This window comes from Balaenoptera ricei, chromosome 10 (assembly GCF_028023285.1).
Source record: "Balaenoptera ricei isolate mBalRic1 chromosome 10, mBalRic1.hap2, whole genome shotgun sequence".
Classification (NCBI taxonomy): Eukaryota; Metazoa; Chordata; class Mammalia; order Artiodactyla; family Balaenopteridae; genus Balaenoptera; species Balaenoptera ricei.
The window spans coordinates 35,059,723-35,076,117 of record NC_082648.1 but is presented as its reverse complement, the minus strand read 5'-3'; the positions used below and the strand labels follow the sequence as shown (position 1 = coordinate 35,076,117).

Sequence of the window (16,395 nt, the reverse complement as noted above, 5' to 3'; positions counted from 1 at the left end):
TTTTGAGAGAGTTTAGGTTGTACAGTGTGATGCTAACTTATTTTTTTTTTTTTTTTTTAATGTCTGAAACATTTATATTAACATATTTCCATACATATTTCCATACAAATACAAATATGATTTTTAGAAATTTCATGTAATGTCTGAAACATTTATATTAACATATTTCCATACATATTTCCATACAAATACAAATATAAGATTTTTAGAAATTTCATGTAATGTCTGAAACATTTATATTAACATGTTTCCATACAAATAACCCAATGAAAGTTTAGTATTAGTTGTTTTGTTTGTTTTTTTATACTGCAGGCTCTTATTAGGCATCAGTTTTATACACATCAGTGTATACATGTCAATCCCAATCGCCCAATTCAGCACACCACCATCCCCACCCCACCGCAGTTTTCCCCCCTTGGTGTCCATATGTCCATTCTCTACATCTGTGTCTCAACTTCTGCCCTGCAAACTGGCTCATCTGTACCATTTTTCTAGGTTCCGCATACATGCATTAATATACGATATTTGTTTTTCTCTTTCTGACTTACTTCACTCTGTATGACAGTCTCTAGATCCATCCACGTCTCAACAAATGACTCAATTTCGTTCCTTTTTATGGCTGAGTAATATTCCATTGTATATATGTACCACATCTTCTTTATCCATTTGTCTGTTGATGGGCATTTAGGTTGCTTCCATGACCTGGCTATTGTAAATAGTGGTGCAATGAACATTCGGGTGCATGTGTCTTTTTGAATTACGGTTTTCTCTGGGTATATGCCCAGTAGTGGGATTGCTGGGTCATATGGTAATTCTATTTTTAGTTTTTTAAGGAACCTCCATATTGTTCTCCATAGTGGCTGTATCAATTTACATTCCCACCAACAGTGCAAGAGGGTTCCCTTTTCACCACACCCTCTCCAGCATTTGTTGTTTGTAGATTTTCTGATGATGCCCATTCTAACAGGAGTGAGGTGATACCTCATTGTAGTTTTGATTTGCATTTCTCTAATAATTAGTGATGTTGAGCATCTTTTCATGTGCTTCGTGGCCGTCTGTATGTCTTCTTTGGAGAAATGTCTATTTAGGTCTTCTGCCCATTTTTGGATTGGGGTGTTTGTTTCTTTGATATTGAGCTGAATGAGCTGTTTATATATTTTGGAGATTAATCCTTTGTCCGTTGATTCATTTGCAAATATTTTCTCCCATTCTGAGGGTTGTCTTTTCGTCTTGTTTATGGTTTCCTTTGCTGTGCAAAAGCTTTGAAGTTTCATTAGGTCCCACTTGTTTATTTTTGTTTTTATTTCCATTACTCTAGGAGGTGGATCAAAAAAGATCTTGCTGTGATTTATGTCAAAGAGTGTTCTTCCTATGTTTTCCTCTAAGAGTTTTATAGTGTCCAGTCTTATATTTAGGTCTCTAATCCATTTTGAGTTTATTTTTGTGTATGGTGTTAGGGAGTATTCTAATTTCATTCTTTTACATGTAGCTGTCCAGTTTTCCCAGCACCACTTATTGAAGAGACTGTCTTTTCTCCATTGTATATCTTTGCCTCCTTTGTCATAGATTAGTTGACCATAGGTGCGTGGGTTTATCTCTGGGCTTTCTATCTTGTTCCATTGATCTATGTTTCTGTTTTTGTGCCAGTACCATATTGTCTTGATTACTGTAGCTTTGTAGTATAGTCTGAAGTCAGGGAGTCTGATTCCTCCAGCTCCATTTTTTTGCCTCAAGACTGCTTTGCCTATTCGGGGTCTTTTGTGTCTCCATACAAATTTTAAGATGATTTGTTCTAGCTCCGTAAAAAATGCCATTGGTAATTTGATAGGGATTGCATTGAATCTGTAGATTGCTTTGGGTAGTATACTCATTTTCACAATGTTGATTCTTCCAATCCAAGAACATGGTATATCTCTCCATCTGTTGGTATCATCTTTAATTTCTTTCATCAGTGTCTTATAGTTTTCTGCATACAGGTCTTTTGTCTCCCTAGGTAGGTTTATTCCTAGGTATTTTATTCTTTTTGTTGCAATGGTAAATGGGAGTGTTTCCATAATTTCTCTTTCAGATTTTTCATCATTAGTGTATAGGAATGCAAGAGATTTCTGTGCATTAATTTTGTATCCTGCAACTTTACCATATTCATTAATTAGCTCTAGCAGTTTTCTGGTGGCAGTTTTAGGATTCTCTATGTATAGTATCATGTCATCCGCAAACAGTGACAGTTTTACTTCTTCTTTTCCAATTTGTATTCCTTTTATTTCTTTTTCTTCTCTGATTGCCATGGCTAGGACTTCCAAAACTATGTTGAATAATAGTGGTGAGAGTGGACATCCTTGTCTCGTTCCTGATCTTAGAGGAAATGCTTTCAGTTTTTCACCATTGAGAATGATGTTTGCTGTGGGTTTGTCATATATGGCCTTTATTATGTTGAGGTAGGTTCCCTCTATGCCCACTTTCTGGAGAGTTTTTATCAGAAATGGGTGTTGAATTTTGTCAAAAGCTTTTTCTGCATCTATTGAGATGATCATATGGTTTTTATTCTTCAATTTGTTAATATGGTGTATCACATTGATTGATTTGCGTATATTGAAGAATCCTTGCATCCCTGGGATAAATCCCACTTGATCGTGGTGTATGATCCTTTTAATGTGTTGTTGGATTCTGTTTGCTAGTATTTTGTTGAGGATTTTTGCATCTATATTCATCAGTGATATTGGTCTGTAATTTTCTTTTTTTGTAGTGTCTTTGTCTGGTTTTGGTATCAGGGTGATGGTGGCCTCATAGAATGAGTTTGGGAGTGTTCCTTCCTCTGCAATTTTTTGGAAGAGTTTGAGAAGGATGGGTGTTAGCTCTTCTCTAAATGTTTGATAGAATTCACCTGTGAAGCCATCTGGTCCTGGACTTTTGTTTGTTGGAAGATTTTTAATCACAGTTTCAATTTCATTACTTGTGATTGGTCTGTTCATATTTTCTATTTCTTCCTGGTTCAGTCTTGGAAGGTTATACCTTTCTAAGAATTTGTCCATTTCTTCCAGGTTGTCCATTTTATTGGCATAAAGTTGCTTGTAGTAGTCTCTTAGGATGCTTTGTATTTCTGCAGTGTCTGTTGTAACTTCTCCTTTTTCATTTCTGATTTTATTGATTTGAGTCCTCTCCCTCTTTTTCTTGATGAGTCTGGCTAATGGTTTATCAATTTTGTTTATCTTCTCAAAGAACCAACTTTTAGTTTTATTGATCTTTGCTATTGTTTTCTTTGTTTCTATTTCATTTATTTCTGCTCTGATCTTTATGATTTCTTTCCTTCTGCTAACTTTGGGTTTTGTTTGTTCTTCTTTCTCTAGTTTCTTTAAGTGTAAGGTTAGATTGTTTACTTGAGCTTTTTCTTGTTTCTTTAGGTAGGCTTGTATAGCTATAAACTTCCCTCTTAGAACTGCTTTTGCTGCATCCCATAGGTTTTGGGTCGTCGTGTTTTCATTGTCATTTGTCTCTAGGTATTTTTTGATTTCCTCTTTGATTTCTTCAGTGATCTCTTGGTTATTTAGTAACGTATTGTTTAGCCTCCATGTGTTTGTCCTTTTTACGTTTTTTTCCCTGTAATTCATTTCTAATCTCATAGCGTTGTGGTCAGAAAAGATGCTTGATATGATTTCAATTTTCTTAAATTTACTGAGGCTTGATTTGTGACCCAAGATGTGATCTATCTTGGAGAATGTTCCGTGCGCACTTGAGAAGAACGTGTAATCTGCTGTTTTTGGATGGAATGTCCGATATATATCAATTAAATCTATCTGGTCTATTGTGTCATTTAAAGCTTCTGTTTCCTTATTTATTTTCATTTTGGATGATCTGTCCATTGGTGTAAGTGAGGTGTTAAAGTCCCCCACTATTATTGTGTTACTGTCGATTTCCTCTTTTATAGCTGTTAGCAGTTGCCTTATGTATTGAGGTGCTCCTATGTTGGGTGCATATATATTTATAATTGTTATATCTTCTTCTTGGATTGATCCCTGGATCATTATGTAGTGTCCTTCCTTGTCTCTTGTAACATTCTTTAATTTAAAGTCTATTTTATCTGATATGAGTATAGCTACTCCAGCTTTCTTTTGATTTCCATTTGCATGGAATATCTTTTTCCATCCCATCACTTTCAGTCTGTATGTGTCCCTAGGTCTAAAGTGGGTCTCTTGTAGACAGCATATATATGGGTCTTGTTTTTGTATCCATTCAGCCAGTCTATGTCTTTTGGTTGGGGCATTTAATCCATTCACGTTTAAGGTAATTATCGATATGTATGTTCCTATGACCATTTTCTTAATTGTTTTGTGTTTGTTTTTGTAGGTCCTTTTCTTCTCTTGTGTTTCCCACTTAGAGAAGTTCCTTTAGCATTTGTTGTAGAGCTGGTTTGGTGGTGCTGAATTCTCTTAGCTTTTGCTTGTCTGTAAAGCTTTTGATTTCTCCATCAAATCTAAATGAGATCCTTGCCGGGTAGAGTAATCTTGGTTGTAGGTTCTTCCCTTTCATCACTTTAAGTATATCATGCCACTCCCTTCTGGCTTGCAGAGTTTCTGCTGAGAAATCAGCTGTTAACCTTATGGGAGTTCCCTTGTATGTTATTTGTCGTTTTTCCCTTGCTGCTTTCAATAATTTTTCTTTGTCTTTAATTTTTGCCACTTTGATTACTATGTGTCTCGGCGTGTTTCTCCTTGGGTTTATCCTGTATGGGACTCTCTGCGCTTCCTGGACTTGGGTGGCTATTTCCTTTCCCATGTTAGGGAAGTTTTCGACTATAATCTCTTCAAATATTTTCTCTGGTCCTTTCTCTCTCTCTTCTCCTTCTGGGACCCCTATAATGCGAATGTTGTTGCGTTTAATGTTATCCCAGAGGTCTCTTAGGCTGTCTTCATTTCTTTTCATTCTTTTTTCTTTAGTCTGTTCCGCAGCAGTGAATTCCATCATTCTGTCTTCCAGGTCACTTATCCGTTCTTCTGCCTCAGTTATTCTGCTATTGATTCCTTCTAGTGTAGTTTTCATTTCAGTTATTGTATTGGTCATCTCTGTTTGTTTGTTCTTTAATTCTTCTAGGTCTTTGTTAATCATTTCTTGCATCTTCTCAATCTTTGCCTCCATTCTTATTCCAAGGTCCTGGATCATCTTCACTATCATTATTCTGAATTCTTTTTCTGGAAGGTTGCCTATCTCCACTTCATTTAGTTGTTTTTCTGGGGTTTTTTCTTGTTCCTTCATCTGGTACATAGCCCTCTGCCTTTTCATCTTCTCTATCTTTCTGTAACTGTGGTTTTTTCTAACTTATTTTTGAAATGGTTAGATAATTGTTCATTGCCATATGTATATAAGCAGTTCTTTTCCCACTTCTTGAATATTCATGAAACTAGATATTTATGAAAAAGAAGACCTGACTTAGATGTCTGAAGACAATTTTTAGTTGAAAATGAGTTGTGCAGGCACTGATCTTTAAACAATGGTGGTCAGAACCATGGGAATGGTCTCCTTTAACATGGCTGTGAGCACCTTTATTTCTCTTGCAGTCACAGTGCAAGTATCTGTGCCTTTAAGGTGCATCTTTGGTGAGGCACCTCATTCAGACTTCCACATTCTTATGCTGGATATGCCTAGACTTATCACTCTCTCCACGATGCACATGGTTTTCACTAAAGCCTCATGGCTATCATGGACATTTAGAAGTGAAAAAAACCTTTTCCAGTTTGATTTAAAAGTATGAAAGACCTTCTGCTATTGCATTTAACTAAACTTCAAGTTTGAGGACTGTTATTGTGGAGAGTGTTACTGTTAAATGCTCTGTTTAATCCAGAGCAAGATGTCTCAATTTTCTTTTTTTAATTTTTGAATTTTATTTTATTTACTTTTTTTATACAGTAGGTTCTTATTAGTCATCAATTTTATACACATCAGTGTATACATGTCAATCCCAATTGCCCAATTCATCACACCACCATCCCCACCCCGCCGCAGCTTTCCCCCCTTGGTGTCCATACGTTTGTTCTCTACAACTGTGTCGCAACTTCTGCCCTGCAAACCGGTTCATCTGTACCATTTTTCTAGGTTCCACATACATGCGTTAATATACGATATTTGTTTTTCTCTTTCTGACTTACTTCACTCTATATGACAGTCTCTAGATCCATCCACGTCTCAACAAATGACCCAATTTCGTTCCTTTTTATGGCTGAGTAATATTCCATTGTATATATGTACCACATCTTCTTTATCCATTCGTCTGTCGATGGGCATTTAGGTTGCTTCCATGACCTGGCTATTGTAAATACTGCTGCAATGAACATTGGGGTGCATGTGTCTTTTTGAATTATGGTTTCCTCTGGGTATATGCCCAGTAGTGGGATTGCTGGATCATATGGTAATTCTATTTTTAGTTTTTTAAGACACCTCCATCCTGTTCTCCATAGTGGCTGTATCAACTGACATTCCCACCAACACTGCAAGGGGGTTCCCTTTTCTCCACACCCTCTCCAGTGTTTGTTGTTGTTAGATTTTCTGATGACGCCCATTCTAACTGGTGTGAGGTGATACCTCATTGTAGTTTTGATTTGCATTTCTCTAATAATTAGTGATGTTGAGCATCTTTTCATGTGCTTCTTGGCCATCTGTATGTCTTCTTTGGAGAAATGTCTATTTAGGTCTTCTGCCCATTTTTGGATTGGGTTGTTTGTTTCTTTAATGTTGAGCTGCATGAGCTGTTTATATATTTTGGAAATTAATCCTTTGTCCATTGATTCGTTTGTAAATATTTTCTCCCATTCTGACGGTTGTCTTTTCATCTTGTTTATGATTTCCTTTGCTGTGCAAAAGCTTTGAAGTTTCATTAGGTCCCATTTGTTTATTTTTGTTTTTATTTCCATTACTCTAGGAGCTGGGTCAAAAAAGATCTTGCTGTGATTTATGTCAAAGAGTGTTCTTCCTATGTTTTCCTCTAAGAGTTTTATAGTGCCTGATCTTACATTTAGGTCTCGAACCCATTTTTAGTTTATTTTTGTGTATGGCGTTAGGGAGTGTTCTAATTTCATTCTTTTACATGTAGCTGTCCAGTTTTCCCAGCACCACTTGTTGAAGAGACTGTCTTTGCTCCATTGTATATCCTTGCCTCCTTTGTCATAGATTAGTTGACCATAGGTACATGGGTTTATCTGTGGGCTTTTTATCCTGTTCCATTGATCTATATTTCTGTTTTTGTGCCAGTACCATATTGTCTTGATTACTGTAGCTTTGTAGTATAGTCTGAAGTCAGGGAGTCTGATTCCTCCAGCTCCGTTTTTTTCCCTCAAGAATGCTTTGACTATTCGGGGTCTTTTGTGTCTCCATACAAATTTTAAGATTTTTTGTTCTAGTTCCGTAAAAAATGCCATTGGTAATTTGATAAGGATTGCATTGAATCCGTAGATTGCTTTGGGTAGTATAGTCATTTTCACAATATTGATTCTTCCAATCCAAGAACGTGGTATATCTCTCCATCTGTTGGTATCATCTTTAATTTCTTTCATCAGTGTCTTATAGTTTTCTGCATACAGGTCTTTTGTCTCCGTAGGTAGGTTTATTCCTAGGTATTTTATTCTTTATGTTGCAGTGGTAAATGGGAGTGTTTCTTTAATTTCTCTTTCAGACTTTTCATCATTAGTGTATAGGAATGCATGAGATTTCTGTGCATTAATTTTGTATCCTGCAACTTTACCAAATTCATTGATTAGCTCTAGTAGTCTTCTGGTGGCATCTTTAGGATTTTCTATGTATAGTATCATGTCATCTGCAAACAGTGACAGTTTTACTTCTTCTTTTCCAATTTGTATTCCTTTTACTTCTTTTTCTTCTCTGATTGCCATGGCTAGGCCTTCCAAAACTGTGTTGAATAATAGTGGCGAGAGTGGACATCCTTGTCGTCTTCCTGATTTTAGAGGAAATCCTCTCAGTTTTTCACCATTGAGAATGATGTTTGCTGTGAGTTTGTCATATATGGCCTTTATTATGTTGAGGTAGTTTACGTCTATGCCCACTTTCTGGAGAGTGTTTATCATAAATAGGTGTTGAATTTTGTCAAAAGCTTTTTCTGTTGAGAAATCTATTGAGATGATCATATGGTTTTTATTCTTCAATTTGTTAATGTGGTGTATCACACTGATTGATTTGCATATATTGAAGAATCCTTGCATCCCTGGGATAAATCCCACTTGATCATGGTGTATGATCCTTTTAATGTGTTGTTGGATTCTGTTTGCTTGTATTTTGTTGAGGATTTTTGCATCTATATTCATCAGTGATATTGGTCTGTAATTTTCTTTTTTTGTAGTGTCTTTGTCTGGTTTTGGTATCAGGGTGATGATGGCTTCATAGAATGAGTTTGGGAGTGTTCCTTCCTCTGCAGTTTTTTGGAAGAGTTTGAGAAGGATGGGTGTTAACTCTTCTCTAAATGTTTGATAGAATTCACCTGTGATGCCATCTGGTCCTGGACTTTTGTTTGTTGGAAGATTTTTAATCACAGTTTCAATTTCATTACTTGTGATTGGTCTGTTCATATTTTCTGTTTCTTCCTGGTTCAGTCTGGGAAAGTTATACCTTTCTAAGAATTTGTCCATTTCTTCCAGGTTGTCCATTTTATTGGCATAGATTTGCTTGTAGTAGTCTCTTAGGATGCTTTGTATTTCTGCGGTGTCTGTCGTAACTTCTCCTTTTTCATTTCTAATTTTATTGATTTGAGTCCTCTCCCTCTTTTTCTTGATGAGTCTGGCTAATGGTTTATCAATTTTGTTTATCTTCTCAAAGAACCAGCTTTTAGTTTTATTGATCTTTGCTATTGTTTTCTTTGTTTCTATTTCATTTATTTCTGCTCTGATCTTTATGATTTCTTTCCTTCTACTAACTTTGGGTTTTGTTTGTTCTTCTTTCTCTAGTTTTTTAGGTGTAAGTTTAGATTGTTTATTTGAGATTTTTCTTGTTTCTTGAGGGAGGCTTGTATAGCTATAAACTTCCCTCTTAGAACTGCTTTTGCTGCATCCCATAGGTTTTGGATCATCGTGTTTTCATTGTCATTTGTCTCTAGGTATTTTTTGATTTCCTCTTTGATTTCTTCAGTGATCTCTTGGTTATTTAGTAACGTATTGTTTAGCCTCCATGTGTTTGTGTTTTTTACGTTTTTTTCCCTGTAATTCATTTCTAATCTCATAGCATTGTGGTCAGAAAAGATGCTTGATATGATTCCAATTTTCTTAAATTTACTGAGGCTTGATTTGTGACCCAAGATGTGATCTGTCCTGGAGAATGTTCCATGCGTACTTGAGAAGAAAGTGTAATCTGCTGTTTTTGGATGGAATGTCCTATAAATATCAAATCTATCTGGTCTATTGTGTCATTTAAAGCTTCTGTTGCCTTATATATTTTCATTTTGGATTATGTGTCCATTGGTGTAAGTGAGGTGTTAAAGTCCCCCACTATTATTGTGTTACTGTCGATTTCCTCTTTTATAGCTGTTAGCAGTTGCCTTATGTATTGAGGTGCTCCTGTGTTGGGTGCATATATATTTATAATTGTTATATCTTCTTCTTGGATTGATCCCTTGATCATTATGTAGTGTCCTTCCTTGTCTCTTGTAACATTCTTTATTTTAAAGTCTATTTTATCTGATATGAGTATAGCTACTCCAGTTTTCTCTTGATTTCCATTTGCATGGAATATCTTTTTCCATCCCCTCACTTTCAATCTGTATGTGTCCCTAGGTCTGAAATGGGTCTCTTGTAGACAGCATATATATGGGTGTTGTTTTTGTATCCATTCAGCGAGCCTGTGTCTTTTGGTTGGAGCATTTAATCCATTCACGTTTAAGGAAATTATCGATATGTATGTTCCTATGACCATTTTCTTAATTGTTTTGGGTTTGTTTTTCTAGGTCCTTTTCTTCTCTTGTGTTTCCTACTTAGAGAAGTTCCTTTAGCATTTGTTGTAGAGCTGGTTTGGTGGTGGTGAATTCTCTTAGCTTTTGCTTGTCTGTAAAGCTTTTGATTTCTCCATCAAATCTGAATGAGATCCTTGCCGGGTAGAGTAATCTTGGTTGTAGGTTCTTCCCTTTCATCACTTTAAGTATATCATGCCACTCCCTTCTGGCTTGTAGGGTTTCTGCTGAGAAATCAGCTGTTAACCTTATGGGAGTTCCCTTGTATGTTGTCGTTTTTCCCTTGCTGCTTTCAGTAATTTTTCTTTGTCTTTAATTTTTGCCAATTTGATTACTATGTGTCTCGGCATGTTACTCCTTGGGTTTATCCTGTATGGGACTCTCTGTGCTTCCTGGACTTGGGTGGCTATTTCCTTTCCCATGTTAGGAAAGTTTTCAACTATAATCTCTTCAAATATTTTCTCTGGTCCTTTCTCTCTCTCTTCTCCTTCTGGGACCCCTATAATGCGAATGTTGTTGCGTTTAATGTTGTCCCAGAGGTCTCTTAGGCTGTCTTCATTTCTTTTCATTCTTTTTTCTTTCGTCTGTTCCGCAGCAGTGAATTCCACCATTCTCTCTTCCAGGTCACTTATCTGTTCTTCTACCTCAGTTATTCTGCTATTGATTCTTTCTAGTGTAGTTTTCATTTCAGTTATTGTATTGTTCATCTCTGTTTGTTTGTTCTTTATTTCTTCTAGGTCTTTGTTAAACATTTCTTGCATCTTCTCAATCTTTGCCTCCATTCTTTTTCCGAGGTCCTGGATCATCTTCACTATCATTATTCTGAATTCTTTTTCTGGAAGGTTGCCTATCTCCACTTCATTTAGTTGTTTTTCTGGGGTTTTATCTTGTTCCTTCATCTGGTCTATCTTTCTGTGAATGTGGTTTTTGTTCCACAGGCTGCAGGATTCTAGTTTTTCTTGCTTCTGATGTCTCAATTTTTTAAACATTTTTCAGGTAGTGAAATTTGGGGAAATTTAATTTGTGATTCATTTGGTTTTTTTAAACTTTTGAAGTAAATATAAGTTCACAGGAAGCTTCATAGACACCCCATTTATCCTTCACTCAGTTTTTCCCCACTAGTAACATTTTACATGAGCTTAGTGTAATACCACTGTATCTGGAATACATGTGTATCAACATAGTGGAATATTAGAACCCCAGAAATTGACATTGTACAACCTGTAGACCATCTTCAGACATCACCAGTTTTACCTGCACTCGTGTGTATGTGCAGTTTTATGCTGTTGTATCACATAAGTAAAATTCATGTCATCACCCCCACAGTCAGGATACAGACTGTTTTATTACCACGGAGATCCCTGTGCTATCCCTTGATCAGTTTGCTTGTAGACAAGCCGCCTGGAGCTAGAAACATTAAGACATATGAAACGGGAGGATGAGTCATGGTAAAGTTTTATTTCAGTTTGATCCACAATGGACAAACTTTGCATTTATGGACTTCACTGATTCTGGATGTCATTGTTTACTGAAGACATACCCATTTAGCTCAGCTACAGTTTTGCCCCATTAAAATTATTTAATAGAGTTACCTCTTTGAATTTTGTATGTCTAATGTTCCATTTTCAATAGTCTTAAGGAATAAAAGCAAAAGCAACTAATAATCAGAACTTGGATAAGTACCTTTACTTTTCCAATATTTTTAAACTTTTTTTTTTCTGGCCTGAAAATACAAGTACTATCTGTCTCACATTAGTTGCTTTTACTCATTTATTGCTTGTAGTGATAGTTATTGGTACATAATGAGTTCTCAGTATGAGTTTCTACTCTCTATCTTAATCTTTAAAACCAAGTTTTCGTAAGTAAAAGAATGTAAACTTGGGAGATAAGAAACCGTGAATAAATTATGCCTCCTCTTGCTAGCAGCAGCTCAGTGTTTTATTTTATTTTTTTAATGGTAAGGAGGATGTATACTCGCTAGTGCATATGTTTTATATTTCCATTAAAGAAAGACAGAAAGAAAACATTCTTTCTGTAAACTGTGTTTTCTGACATTGAGTTATGGTCAAGAAACTTACCTAAAACTTGACATTTTTTTCCCTGTAATTTCATCTGCATTAATCAGTTTACAGTGATTACATGATCCAGCCATTCCTCTCGTAGGGGTGTGTGTGCGCGTGCGTGTGTGTGTATATATATACTCAAGAGAATTGAAAACATATGTTCACATTAAAATTTTACATGGATGTTCATAAAAGCATTATTTATAATAGCCAAAAAGTATTAACCCAAATGTTCATTAACTCATGAATAGATAAAGAAAATGTGGTATATCTATCCATTCATAAAAGGGAATATTATTTGGCCATAAAAAGGAATGAAATGTGCTGATAAATGCTACAGTGGGTGAACCTTGAAAATACACTAAGTGAAAAATGTCTGACTCAAAAGGCCACATATTATATGATTCCATTTATCTATGGAGACCGAAAATAGAAGCGTGATTGCCGAGGGCTGGGAGTAATACAAGTTGAGGTGGAAAATGTTATTAATACACAATTTCAAGCAGTCATTTTTACAAAAAAATTTAATTAGTCATTTTCTTTGAGACTTCATTTTTAATTTTCATTTTCTGCTGTTGGAAGATTTGACAGAAGGAGATGGAATAACCGACTTATTTCCTTCCTGGAACAAAGGGGCACTTTAGGTGTTGATTATAAATAAATTGTGGTTTTGTTGAAAGAAAGCTTTGACAATGTCTGTATCTGAAAGATGGAGATACCTATTTGAACAGGTTTGTTGTGAGGCTTAAATGGATGTGAGAACTCTTGAATCTGAAAAAAACTCTGTGTTAGTTGTTGCCACTTTCACTCAGCCTGTCTCTACTAATAAGTGCAAGACTTAAAAACTACATGACCATGCCTGGAAGGGGACAAACAAATTTCCTCATCAGGTTGTACATTTTACTGGTCTGCACACATTTTCTTTTTCTGATTTATCGACCATTTAAATTAAGATATGTTAACTTTTTATGCTGTGCTTGAAAACGGTGTCCATTTCAAGGAAAAACAAATTTTAATGTCACTTTTCCCCATTGTTTTAAAAATTCTGACGTTGTAGTTCTTCATGCAGTAGTATACAGAATAACTTAGGCAGGATTTTAAAAGCAACCAGTGCCTGACCCTGTCCTCAGGGTTTCTGATTTAACAGGTCTGGTGTAGGGCTCTCTGGTGATTTCATTGTACATCCTGGATTGAGACCCCCCTGTCTTAGCCTGTTGACATTTGTGAGAGCTGTGATCAGAGATGTTGCAAATATGAAATTTCATAGACCTTTCCCTGTAAGAACAGTAACTTATAATTGAATTCATGGTGATGGGACATGAGGTGACCTGTTTAGTGACTCACTCTGACTTCATACTTGCTTTAGTAAACCCAAGCCTCCACTGTACTGAATTTCCAACTAGACTTGTTTTGAAAAGGAATAACAATGAAAAACATACTTTTTGTAATGTGAGCAGTTGTTGTTGTGTATTTGTGGGTTTTTTTAGCTCCAACCTGCAATCTAAGAAGAAAGACCACATTTGATCCCCCATTTTAGCTTGTGAAATATAGTGAAACTGAGATGTGTAGGTAATGAAACTGAGCCGTGAATATCAGCTTGGTCTCTTATTTCCAACTTAAAACACCATACTTAGTGTTTTAAGGTTGGATTGAGGATTAGTTTAAAAGCATTTAAAGATTCTCTCTTTCCTTTCTACCAGCATTTGTGGCTTAAATTTTGCTTCAGGATAAGCAAATGTTTTGTTTGGCGGAATGGATTTTATTCTAGGGGGAATATGTGCAGTTCATGAAGGAAGGAAAATTTTAGAAGTATTCCAATATTTTCTGTGTCGTCTTAGGAGGATATCTTAATATATTAAGAGCGTTCATGACTAAAAAACATTTCCAGTCTGTGGTATTTTTTGCCTAAAGGTTTTAAAGTTCTATTTAAAGTAGTGGTACGCTAAGTAAGGGAGAAAGCAATTTCCAGAAATCCTCAAGTTACCATAGCAAGTTGGATTTGCAGTTTTGTTGCTGTAAAATAGAACAGTAAGTTTTTATGTTATTGAGTAAATTCCTTGTTAGTTTTAAGCCAAAATACTCACATAGGACTATTTCTGTCTTACTCTGTTAGGTGTAAAGATTTCTCTCTGTGTTACTGGAATCCCTATTGGATGCTGCCCTCTGATGTTTGTGGAATGAACTGCTTTTGGGAAGCGGCTTTTAGGTAGGCACTTAATATTTAATTGGTAGATCAGTGTAGGTAAGATTAGATAGTAGCTAATAAATTTTTGAGTGTAATAAAAATGTGGTCATATGGTCATAAAAATGTTTCTTTTCCTGTAATATTATTATACAAGTAAATAATTTGTTTTCTGATTGGGTTTTCTGTTCTTTTTCCCACTTTGAAGTAGTTATGACTAATTTTTTAATACATACTGTGTATAAAATGCTCTAAAAAATTTTAAAGATGTTACTAAGATAAACCATTGTTCTTAGGACAATTTATGATCTAATTTTAGGTAACAGGTGATGAAGTGGTAACCGGATAATAAAAGTAGATTTCCACTGACACTTACAGACATATAGCATTTATCTAACTTAAAGCTGGTATACTGAAAAATCACTTTGTAGGTAGATGGAGACAACTGGGGAAGGATTATATTGGTTATGAGCAGAGGGGTTGAATATTGGGGAATGGGAGGATAAAGATAAGTGTTTAATGAAGGAGCAAATGATATGACATTGTTTATTGGCCCTTTTTTAAAGTTTTTGACTAGTTCAGCTTTGTTCACGTCTCTCGATAATGAAGGCATTGGATTGGCTGACTCTCAGGTCCCTTCCTGCTCTAACCTTCAACGAAGGGAACAAGTATTGGTAGGAATGGGATATCAGACTCTCTGAGATAGTAGCAGGGGAGAGTGAGGCCGGTAGCCTGAAGTGCCCTTCCCGAGAATAAAATTTCTTTATGATTCATTTGAATTTTAATTCTACTCCTTCCATTTGCCAGGCACAGTGCTAGGTGCTAAGAATCAGACTGAGTCTGGTTAACATGGCCCCATCCTTCTGGAGCTTACATTCTGATGGGAGCTTCACACTAGTCAACCTGAGACTATAATAGAGGGTGACAGGTTATAGCCATGAAGATGGGAGAAGCAGGTGGGATGAGGTGGGGTCATCTTAAGGCATCAGGGAAGGCGTTTTCAAGGGAATGACTACACGATGAACAGGAAATTAGCCAGGCTTAAGGACAAGAGGTGACATATTCCAGGTGGGAAGAACTGCATTCTTAATAAATATTAGTAGTGTGTATTTTTAAATGCGTGTGTTCCCAATACATTATACATCCCATGAACAACTGGGAAGGAATCATTGAAATCACATATTTTAATTGTATCTCATTGCTATGGAAAAGATTGGATGATTGAAATTCTAATATGGGTCAGTCGAGTCAGAGTATGTAAACTTTTAAAAGCTTACTTTTTAAAGATAATCTTACCATTCAGCTTGTTCATAATTTTGGAGAATAGGAGCTCCATATTCTTCATCCTTTAAAGAGTTTGCTAGTGAATAGAGTAATGACAAGCACCACTTAGCTCTCTCCGACCTGACATAAATCTACTCACTCTGGGAGCTGGGTAAGGTTGAAAGCCCCTGTATACTCGGATTTATACAACCCAGGCCCTTTCATAAGTTACGGCATGAGTAATGATCTTCCTACCTCCTCTACTGCGGAAGTGGCCCAGGGAAGTTGACCTAGTCTGAATCCTGGAGCCTCTGCTTAGTATTCCTTTTCTTTGAGTCTCTCCAACTCACTATTTTCCCAAAGCTCCCAAGTATTCCCTGGAAGGAATTACATGTGGATAGATGCATGATATTGTAAACCCTTGTGCTTTTTTACTCTCCTAAATTTGAGATTTTAAAAGTTATACTCTCTGCCTGTAATATTACATCCATAGTATAAATCTGTAACCATTTTGTTACATGTATCATATCATTATGTAAAATCTCTTAAACTTAGTGTATGATCAGGCCACCCAAGATGGCTGTTCTCTTGCTCTCTGTACATCCCCTGCTCAACCAGTCCCTGCCTCACCTACACCCTACTCACATGACTGACCTTCCTACATACTTGCCCCTGCCCCAACTAGTGATTGTTCTGACCTTTAAATGGTGAGGCGCATGCCCCTCTGCTAGTTTCCCTGGTAACCAGTGAGCCAACCTGAGGTCAGTTCTCCCTGTAACTGATTACCCCTTACCCCCGCCGCCCAGCAAACACTGCTGCCGTGTCGTCTGCACACAGTGGCGTGCTGCTCCAGGACCTTGCTTTCGACATGTAAGCTCCCCCTGTCCGTTAAGCCATTGACGTCTCTGCCGGCCTGACTCTGGCCTCCTCCTTCGGCCTTGAAGCTGGGCAAG

At 36.5% G+C, this 16,395-nt stretch overlaps 1 protein-coding gene across 2 annotated transcripts in view; it reads left to right on the top strand.

Moving 5' to 3' along the window:
* The window catches only part of GXYLT1 (glucoside xylosyltransferase 1), a 54,248-nt gene that overhangs the window by 4,407 nt on the left and 33,446 nt on the right, over positions 1-16,395 (top strand). The window contains exon 2 of one of the 2 annotated variants that reach the window (XM_059934557.1): positions 14,111-14,203. The exons of the other annotated variant lie outside the window; for it this stretch is intronic. Coding sequence (XP_059790540.1) covers positions 14,111-14,203 — 93 coding nt within the window. The remainder of the gene's footprint in view (positions 1-14,110; positions 14,204-16,395) is intronic. 2 annotated transcript variants of the gene reach the window in all.